Here is a 10511-nt window from a genome sequence, read left to right as displayed (position 1 = left end):
TTCTGTGTCTGTTTTCTCCGCACCAATTTGTACTTTGCGTGTGGTCTAATTCTCCATGTAGTCTTCTTGGTCGGTTAATGAGAAATTGACTATATAAAAAGATTCATGAAATTCATGGGCTAGTATGGGAATCGCCTTGTTGACAAACATTCTCTATAGAATTTATGGTGTAACAGGGAGAATTGAGGTTCATGTGTTTCAGAAGTGCCGGTCAACTAATTAATTGGTGGGGATCGCAATGACGAAAAATAGGGAGTGGATTTCAATATTTATCCCTGTTACCCTGTTACAAAGATAATCTCCCATTCGTATTCTCAAAATATAGCATAACTAAAATTAAAACTAATTTATTATTTTAAATAACACAAATATTATTTATCAATCAATTTAAATTTGAAAAATATAAATAATCTAAAACTTTAAAGATATGTTAGTATTTTAAATAAAAATATTAATATAAAAAGACAAAGATGGGGACGGAAGCATAAAAAGGGTAGAGACACATATATCTTTGTCTCTTATTACGAAGATATTTTTTCGTTTTTATCTTTTTCCCTTTCTCCATTTTTGTAAGAGATTTTTTTCAGATCGAAGACTCTAAATCCAGACTAAAATTCTCAGATTTATTAATTAGTAAAGACAAATTATAGAAGTTTATCTCCTTAACATGCTATTACAAAAATACTCAAAGACTAATAATATTCCATAATATTAATTGAAGTAATAAGCCATGTAGTTCGTAGGTTGTACTTAATCAATCCTTTAATTAACTTATTTAAGGACAAAAATAGCCTCAAGGTTAATTTACGTCCTTGTTTGGATTAAAAGAGTTGAATTGATATCAATAAATAGCTGATAAAGAATTGATAGATTATTTCTAAAAAAAAAGAATTGATAGATTAATAAGCTTGCAGGGCTTTGAATGGATGATGTCTTTTTAGAGATCAGATTCCACAGGACAGGAGAACGCAATAGGCAACTTTATGAAGACCTAACTTTAAAGATGAGAATCAGACTCCATAAGAAGGAAGGAATTAAGAGGATAGAGAGGTTTAGGCTAATATTTAACAATACAGTCATGGCACATATATATATATATATATATATATATATATATATATAACGAAAAACTTTATATGAGTCGGAGTATTCTTTTGGGATTAAATTAATCATATCGGATATAACAAGCTTTGAATCTAATGATTGATTTCATAATTATTAAATAAGATAAATTAAAAATTTGATTTCGATATATCATAAGATAAAATTTGAACCCGCGCTCAGTTTTGCCACTAAACTGCTTCTTTGGTTCGATAACGTGTACTTCACCTGCCGGGAAACTTGTTCCGTGTTGGTTTAACATTTAACTAGACGGCCAATAGAATCTTCTCGCAGAGCACCATGCTTTTTGAATGCAAAGCTGAATATGTTTCAAACCACACGGTAGAAGTACAATACTTTTCCGACTCAATCAGTAAAGTTAAGAGCTTATAATTTCTATCACTATTTCATGAAATAATTCTAGATTTAAATCAAATATAAGGAATTTAATGGAAACATACAGTTGCTATAGAGTTGACTTGGGCCAAGACAGATTATTCTGCGAAGTAGGGGCTGCGCAAACTGTGGCACACATTGATCAGACATATGAACCTATCTGAGTTATTTGGTAGCGGATCATACAGGTATAATAGAGCGATGTTTTATCTACATGAAACAAGGCTGGTTGGCTGAAGTTACAAGCAATTCCCGCAAACTGGATCGAGACAAGAAGCCTGAGTGGGCTTGCCGGGTTTTGCATGTGTTGGAAGAAAGTTCGCCTGTATATACTTATGTCATGCTATTTACTTGGTGCTATTTATGGCTTTGTTGCCTTGTTTATGATTGTTGCCCGCAAGCCCCGAGCGCGCACCATTGTTGCCCGGTGAACTTTCTTCATCCTGACCATAACACGTTGAGTTATTGCTTAAACAAGTTTGAGAAGACTTGCCTGCATCGTAGGCCCCAATTGCAAGCACAATCGGCATTGACTTCATATTCTGTTTTCTTTTGAAGTATTTTATATATCTTTATTGCGTTCCAATTGCAATAAAGAGTCAACCCATATTACGTGCACACATTTACCATATATAATGAATAGATGATATGTTATTATATAATTAGATATTATTACATATACCCAAAATATATATCACTGTAAACCATTACAGAAAAATAAATTATTCAGTTGGTGCACCAGGTCATAACCATCCTGTAGATATATTTTACAGCTCATACATATCATATAGAAAAGGGCAGCCTTTTCCTATCCAACACAAAAGAGACTCATTAAATAGTTAAATGCATACAAAAAAATAAGTGAGTTTTCCACGGTTTATTACTTTCATATGCCAAGACTCTTTAACATAATTTCTTCAGTAGATGGGAAGCTCTGCAAAGAAAGAAGAAGACGAATAAATTTGCATAGTAAGTTTTGATCCCATTCATCCAATCAACAATGAACATTCCTGAGTAAGATTATACACAAGTATCAATGAAGCAGTGTAAAACAGAAAATGGCAACCCACAGTAAGTGACTCAGAAACTAACAAATAAGTTGGTAATTCGTTAAATAAAACCACTTAGAAAAGAATTTTTAGAAACCCTAACCTAGATTAAGAGGCTGATTTCTGGCCGTCACAGTCAGGACTCTCGTCAAAATTTTTACTAGGAAACTTGGCAGAGGCCATTCCAACTTCAAACACCAAATTATCCCCACTGGACCGGATCCCTGTGATGGACCACCACTTGAAGAAAGCCCTGACCCGAATACCATCCAGCTTCGCGATCCGACCTTGCTCGATCTTCCCCTTAATTTTACTAGAGTAGGTAGCCAAATAGTTGTCTGGAGGGAGCGTTAATTTACATACACCAACAAGCTGCACGGAGAACTCGCCGGAAGTCTGGTTCAAAGAGTAGGTTTGCACCGATGAGGGAAGCAGCCCGATCGGGAAGCCGTAGTTCGTTAACTCGGCATGGGCGAGGGTAGGAGGATCGGGGCTCGAATACGAGAGAAGCGTTGAGATGAGGAGGAGAGAGAAGAACAACAGAGCTTTGGCCATTGTTGTGTTTTCTCGAAAAAAATCTTGTTCAGTTACGTGAGAATATTGTATAACTGTGACAGTTTGAATTTTGGTTGTTGACTTGGGAAGAAGAAGAATATGCGTGGAATAAAGAAGATATTGTGCGCGCAAGTTATGACTCTCTCATGGACGCCACTGGGCTCTCCGGTCTATGACTACAACCATTAGTTGGGCCAAATTAGCCTTATATCATCTCCGTTGAGTCCAAAATAACTAGTTTTAGAGCTAAAACAATTTAGTCATTTTGGACTAAAACCCTCCGAGCCATAACTTTCTGTCATATGAGCCAGTATACAAAAGCCCCTCAGCATGGTAATAAGCAATGCAAGATACACATTCCTTGTGCTGTTGACTGCTTGCTAGTCTTGCGAACAAAAAAAATGAGCTTCTCTTGGGAATGGTTGAAATCCTTCTTGTCAGAAAAGTAGTGTCTGCCATGGGAATGTGAAGCTCCAAACTTGGATTTTGCAATCTCTAAGACAGCTAACATAATGTGCCTCCGCTACGATAAGAAGATGTGGAGTAAACGACACCCAACTCTCCAAATCTCTGGATCGTTTAGAGACCTTTTTCAGACTCTTAATTAGGATTGTGCCGGTACTCTCTTTTAAGATTGAGTCTTTCGTGGTTTTGTTTTCTTCTTCTGGGTGTTGCTCTTCCAACACTCATATTCACATTAACTTACTCTCCAACCTGTGAAAAAAAGTATGAGATTAAAAGTTTTGAGCTTTAGATTCTCATCTCGCAGTCGCTTGTTGCTGCCATTTCTCTTCTCTGTGTTTCTCACAATCTCCGCAATATGGTGTCCGTCAGTTTCTCTTCGTGGATCGCCAACATGGTCACCTCACCTAGTTTCGTCGAGACTCGAGAGTATACACAGAAGATCCATGTGCGTCATACCCAGCTTTTCTTCTGATATGATGTATGCTTTTGTGAACTTAATTTGCACTGCTTTTTGTCTTTTTTTTTTTCAAATACAAGATCTGAGTCAAGACCCCAAAAAAAACCACAAGAAAAATAGATATTACTCCAATGCTCAAGTTTCAATATTTTTTTGTCAAAACAATGCCTTGTAATTTCATTGAAAAATTTTGATAAAATATTAATTCTTTAAACAAATCTAAAATAAATTTAGATATTTAATTAACAACTTTAGTTATTTAGAAACACATATACAACCCTTATTTACCAATTTTTATGGGACATATTATTAATGTCTCATGGGACATGCACAAATATAGACATCCACTGCTTCTTTTAGTTAAGAAGATGATGTTTGACAGGAATATATTTAATGAAATGAAATTATTCAGCGTTTGATGCTAGGGTTTCTTATTCTGGAACCTAGATTATTTTGCTGAGTCTTCGCGTACTGAAGATTTTGGGCCCCGAACTCAGAATATTGGGTTCAGGCTCGAGTACTGAAAATATTGGGCTCCTAAAGTAACTCCCATCGCATCTTTCATTGATTTTAGAATATTTTGCTACGGCGGTGACACATGCTCCTGTGGTGGCTGTGATGATATCCGATGGCCAAATCACTTTATTCCGATCCGTCCTGTACTTGGTAGATCAGTTGTTAGCATCTTCAGCAGCATGTTTTCTTCTCAATTATCTCACTGGTAGAATGGTAAGTCAAATATCTGCTGTTTATTTTGAAGAAGGGAAAGTGTCAAATTAGTGAAACTTTTCTTGCGAGCTTCCGGTTTCAGATGTGTAGTTTTCATATCATTATATAGTTCAGATGAGTACATAGCAGGAACCTGATAAAGAATGATAAGGTTGCTATATATTGGAATTTGGAAGGCTTAAACTTCCTATATATGATCAATGCAGAAATCTTTAAATTTCATCTGCACAAGAGTACAACCGATTTCTCGGAAAATGACACCTACAGTATATCATGATAATTGCTTATAAATTATAGAAAAAGTATACATATTTTTGAAAATGATTTTGGATGGCATGTGCGCCTGCTGGAATCATCATAAAGCTTAAGAAATCCAAATCTCAGCATTTTTGACTTTGGAGACACTCTCTAGCACTTCACAAGGAATTATGTCCCCAATCACCACCACCCTCTTACTTTCCAGGTCTACTTTGTACGATGTCACCCCTAATTTCAAGCCACAAATCAAACACACACAGACGATTACATTTAGCCTTTTAGCAAATATATATTCAAACTTCAAAGGGATCATTGATTATTGTGGAAAATTAGATGAATAAGAACAATAAATATGCATGCAGCAAGCTCTGCCATATGCTTAGTATCATCTTCAAGCTCTGGTTAAAGATATGTACCGTCCAAATTAGATATATGTTTCTCAACTTTTCTCTTACATCCATTGCAGTGCATGGAGACCCTCAGCACCACCATCTGCATGCATGTATTATATGATCCAGCAATGAAACATCAAATAAACTCCTTTCTGAGTTCATTTAATTTTCCAAGAGTAAAGAGTTTGCTTACCTTGGGCTTCAATTGAAACGCCAGTGTCTGGTTTCTGGAAACAACATCTTTTAACCTCAGCAACTGGGCTCCTTCATTCACGATGAGTGGTTTCTTGTCAAATTCATCTTCACTCTCCAAGGTGTTGAGGCAGAAACAAGAACATGAACTTTTATTAAGACAGAGACAATCCAACATCTTGCCCAAACTGAGCTTCCCCATGCTACCAAATCTCTAAAGATTTACCGGAATAAAAAGTGTTGACGAAAGAAACCAATATCTATAGCAAACTATTCTGTATGATGCATTATAAATTGGGGAGAGAGAAGCTAATATGGTCAAATTTTATTGGGAAACAAAAATGATACAGAACCCTATGAAAGCTTCAAGAATATGAAGAAGAAAAGAGAGGACAACACCTATTTTTATATATAGATCAGCTGGTCAAAAATATTGGGCTACGGAACAAGCAATCCAAAAAGACATCAGTGTTAACTGTAATCACAAGTAGATTTTGCCATGTGATGAACACCTTAACTTCTGTAAAAGCTTCAAAGGAGGAATTTCATGTGAGAGAAATTGGAAGAGGAGTGAACATCTCATATGACTTCTGTTATCTAGTCATCAAAGAAACATCCACAGGTGGAGAAATTAGAACCATCAAACTTTATGCCATGTGAGATAATAGACTGAGTCCTAAATGAAGGAGAAGGAATCTATATATTTATAGATGGATCTGGATAAGCATCTTTTTATCATACAGGCACATTTTGAATTGTTAGTAATATTTAATGCTATTCCTTGTCGATCTCCATGTTAAATTATATTTGAAGTTACATTAATTAAGTGCTTTCTGTTATTTATATTTTACAGTCTTTACTGATCGCCCCTTAACTTTCTTCGTTCACATCTATTAGTCATATGTGGCAAGGCGTCGCAAAGCATGCATATGGGAATAACTAGGATACGCGTTTTCAGAAACAATAAAACTATGTGTACCCATTTTGAATACACAAATATATACATATTTATATGTATCATTATGTGATTGGATGATTTTAAATTAAGAATAAAACAATATCTAATCATATGATGACATATATGAGTACGTATATATTTGTGTATCCAAAATAGATACACATAGTATTACTCTTTCAAAAATGCTTTGAAACTAGTACGAAACATTTCGGAAGTGTTTCAAAATATAAATAAAACTGAAACACGTGTCAAGAAATGAAATGCCTTAGTTTTCCTTATTTTTAATCAATTAAAAATCAATTCTATGTTTTAAGCTTTTTCGCAATTTCAAACCTCAACTCTAATTTTATCTTCTCATTTCTTCAGCTTCTAAAGCTTCTCTATTCTTTGATATATTAAAACTCATCTCCTCTTTATCTTTGACTTCTCCAACAGTTTTAGCTGTTCTTTGATATTTGAAAAATTAACTTTTTTATATTTGTTATTCATTGTTTATTTACTTGTCATTTGAGAGACTAAACTGATTGAGTACACATTTTATTATTGCTAAAAAATATTATACTTTTTTATAAAGAAATACATATTGATATATTTTTATTATAAAATTTGCTATTTATAAAATAAAAAAACAACTCTTTTATTTTTTATATTTATATGTGTTTCTATATTTTTATTTTTTATTATTTGAGACAATAAGTTTCAATATTTTCGTTTCCGTATTTTAATCCACATTTTTACATTTTTGTTTCTTTGCTACGTAGGCGAATAATATATCAGTTTCAATGTAATTAGGGCTGGATCCGAGCCCAGCTTAGCTCGACTCGGTTCGAGCCTGAAATCGAGCTCAAGTTGGCTCGGTAGATTTTTTTTTATTTTTTACACAAAACGACGTCGTTTTGATTAATATATATTAAAAACGACGTCGTTTTGATAAGAAAAAACGAACCAAACCGAACGCGAGCCTGAAACGAGCTGAGCCGAACACGAGCCCAAAACGAGCTGAGCTTGAGTCGAGCTCGAGCCGACCTCGAGCCGCTCATATATGAACCGAGCCGAACTTGAGCTGACTGCTAGCTGAGCTCGACTCAGCTCGAATCCAACCGTAAATGTAATCAACCAAAGGGGTTTAATTACAAAGTATTTTGTTAATGTAATTAATTTTTTTAGCAAGTGTGACGCGCTGGAAGGAATAATATTTCAAAGACACTCTGAGAGTGGCAGCTGTGACAGACCGATCGTGTTCTTTTATATAAATGTGGGAATGACACAGAAGGCCTAGAATTATTGGTGGACATGAGAAGAGAGCAGCTATGAATGATTGAAGGATGGAATAAAATTATAATTTCTTTATTCAAATTAAATGGGCCTATTCTCTACAGGTTGGTCCATGTGATTGGTGGTTCCTTTTTAAGAGAGGAGAGAGACGAATTTCAAGAGAAAAGATGGGAACAAAGTCATGTTGGGCAGGTGTAGGTCACATGAGTTTTTATGTGGAAGAAGGCAACAAGCAAAAGCATAGCTTGCAAATGTTTCATTCGATTAGGAATGTGTTTGACAGCCCATCAAAACAGGAGATTGTCCTACTTTGGATCGTAAAGGGCTCTCTTTTCTCAGACTACTCCTCTCTTGCATTCTACGCTATGTTTCCTACAAACCCTCTTCAATGGTTCAAATTTTGAGCTACACACCTAACAGATGAAGCTTGGGTGGTCAAGTGATCAAATATTATTACAATGTACACAATGTATAAATCAAGTTAACTTGCTTATTTGGATTCCCCTTGAACGATTCAATGTTACTTGATTTCTTCTCCTTTTCACTGAAGAATATCATCAAAGTTATTGACAATCATCTCAAATCTTAATTCAAATTTCTCTCTTAAACAAATAAGAACGAAGTTAATATGTGGGATAAAATCCCTAAAAATCGGATAACATGTCTTGTATAAGTTTTCATCTAAAAATTAATTATACAGACATATATGATAAGTATGTTGTACATCTCTTTTAAAAATTTTTACATGAAACATTATCCTTTTAGTTAATGTAACATTAGATAAATTGACATATACCTTTCATACAGAGTTGTTCATCAACTTAAAAATTTAATATTTATACTTAAATCAAGTCTGACCCATATCATATTTATAATAATCATATATAAATATAAAATAACATATTTATCCTTAAATCATACTCATAAGTTTAATATTTAATGTTATATTTTGCAACTATATTATGCATTCCAATTAGCGGGATAGCTTGTTTGAGTACAATTAGTAAAGCTTAATGAAGTTAATCAAGAAGTTTGAATATTTTTTCAAGGTTTTCTTTTAAATTATAATTGTTTTCAAATATGAAACTCTTAATGTGTGAATCCTCTAAATTATACATGGGAGATAATTAAACATGCTCAATATTCTATGTATGCACAAAATGGAATAGTACCCTAAAAAAATAATAATTAAATTTATGCATAATATAAATAATAAAATTATATATACCTATTTTCGGTATATAATTCATTTACATAGTTGATATGTTATCATGTGATTAAGGATTTTTGAATTAAAGATAAAATAACATTCAATCATATGATGATATATTCTCAGTTTGGTGCTGAATTGTAGTAAAGTTGTAGCGGCCTCAACTTACCAAATGCACAATTCTTCCAAAGAATTTGATTCTCGTAATAGTGTATATACAATCTTCTATAGATCGGTAGTTCAGGACCTATGCAATGCTTCTTATATACATTCTGCCCGTAAAAGGAATGTGTCTGCAAGGGAAAGTTGATAGGGAGTTTATTAATTACCTGTGAGCAATTACAGGGATAGGAGCCAACAGAATCTGTAAAGGAGGCTGAAGAGGCAACTGGCAATATATTCCACTAGCATGGTTGGAGATATGGGGCTTAATTGAGAAAGATAAATCCCTTGCAACCGTCCGGCTTACTGACTGGAACTGGAGACTGCAAAGGAAGATTTGTCAGATAACTTTCAAGAGCTGGATGGATAAGGCTCTCCCTACATTACGTCCCACGAAGCAGTGAATTGCTTTCCACCGCCAACATTTTATAATTTGGGAATGCACAAGTTGGAAAACCTACCGATATTTTCCAATCCTTTTTCACTGTTGCAAGGATATAATGATTAGAAGGCCTCGAAGAATTATAACATGTGCCAAGGAGAACTCATGTTTGGAGCCAAAACAAGCTCCTCAGAGGCAAGCGCTCAGTCTGACACTTGATTTGAAATCTGCAAGGACACTCCCACTCCCCGTCGAAAACGAGCGAGAACCAATTCCTCTCCCGTTTGTCTTTTTTCGTTACGCTTTTGCCAGCTCAGCACTTCCTATTGGGTCCCACGTTGTATGACGGCTTCAAGCAAATACGTAGCCACTCCTTAAACTGATGGTCGGAGCCCAAAACGAGCCCACTAAACGTCAACCAGCCTGGCCGTTGAAGTTCGTTTCCAATAATTAAATAATTGTTTCGATTAAATATGATAATAATATTTTTAAAAAAATATTATATTTTCAAAATTAATTTATAATTATGCAATATCATACTTATTGAAAGAATAATATTAATTTTTTAAAAATTTTTTAAAAATAATTATATCTCTATAAAAAAAAAAAGTTAGAAACCATAAACTGATTACAATACACAATATCATGACCGTAATGAACATAAATAACTTTAAAACATGCTAAGTCACTAAATTTAAAGAAAAATTATATCATCCTTACTAAACCCATGTCTATAATTATTGAAAGTGTAGACTTATGCCTGGGAACATCATGATGTTTGGGATGCATCCACTTTTCTTTCAAACTTGTGCTATTTTGGCTGAGCTGGCGGTAGATTAGTCTGAGCCATATCAATGCGATTCTCATATAAGTCATTGGACCTTATATGTTGGGTTGAACTGATAAAAATTTGTAGTTTGAAATATTGCC

General features: G+C 34.3%; 2 protein-coding genes across 3 annotated transcripts; both read right to left on the bottom strand.

Annotated features, from left to right (window-relative positions):
* Nucleotides 1-2169: 2169 nt before the first annotated feature.
* Nucleotides 2170-3217, bottom strand: LOC123194332. Of its 2 annotated transcripts, none has more exons than XM_044607512.1 (2): nt 2650-3217; nt 2170-2507 (listed from the first exon to the last, which is right to left on the bottom strand). In XM_044607512.1, the coding sequence occupies exon 1, from the start codon at nt 3099-3101 to the stop codon at nt 2655-2657; it is 447 nt and encodes a 148-aa protein (XP_044463447.1). In that variant the 5' UTR covers nt 3102-3217; the 3' UTR covers nt 2170-2507; nt 2650-2654. The 2 variants fall into 2 exon arrangements, with proteins under 2 accessions (XP_044463447.1, XP_044463446.1); XM_044607511.1 differs by having other exon boundaries at nt 2170-2431; nt 2650-3207.
* A 1670-nt stretch (nt 3218-4887) lies between these two features.
* Nucleotides 4888-6259, bottom strand: LOC123195152 (protein SODIUM POTASSIUM ROOT DEFECTIVE 2). Its single transcript, XM_044608779.1, has 3 exons — nt 5596-6259; nt 5427-5502; nt 4888-5238 (listed from the first exon to the last, which is right to left on the bottom strand). Exons 1-3 carry the CDS (start codon nt 5794-5796, stop codon nt 5117-5119), a joined length of 399 nt encoding a protein of 132 aa, XP_044464714.1. The 5' UTR covers nt 5797-6259; the 3' UTR covers nt 4888-5116.
* Nucleotides 6260-10511: the final 4252 nt, after the last annotated feature.

Source organism: Mangifera indica, chromosome 13 (genome assembly GCF_011075055.1).
Source record: "Mangifera indica cultivar Alphonso chromosome 13, CATAS_Mindica_2.1, whole genome shotgun sequence".
NCBI classification, from domain to species: domain Eukaryota; kingdom Viridiplantae; phylum Streptophyta; class Magnoliopsida; order Sapindales; family Anacardiaceae; genus Mangifera; species Mangifera indica.
Note: the sequence above shows the minus strand (reverse complement) of the source record. Positions and strands in the feature narration are given on the sequence as shown.

Excerpts from the sequence above, each read along its gene's own strand:
- LOC123194332 (XM_044607512.1), bottom strand. The coding sequence starts at position 3,101 with ATGGCCAAAGCTCTGTTGTTCTTCTCTCTCCTCCTCATCTCAACGCTT.
- LOC123195152 (XM_044608779.1), bottom strand. The coding sequence starts at position 5,796 with ATGGGGAAGCTCAGTTTGGGCAAGATGTTGGATTGTCTCTGTCTTAAT. Across the intron at positions 5,503-5,595 it reads CGTTTCAATTGAAGCCCAAG|ATGGTGGTGCTGAGGGTCTC; the intron begins GTAAGCAAACTC and ends ACATGCATGCAG. Across the intron at positions 5,239-5,426 it reads ACATATATCTAATTTGGACG|GGGTGACATCGTACAAAGTA; the intron begins GTACATATCTTT and ends GCTTGAAATTAG.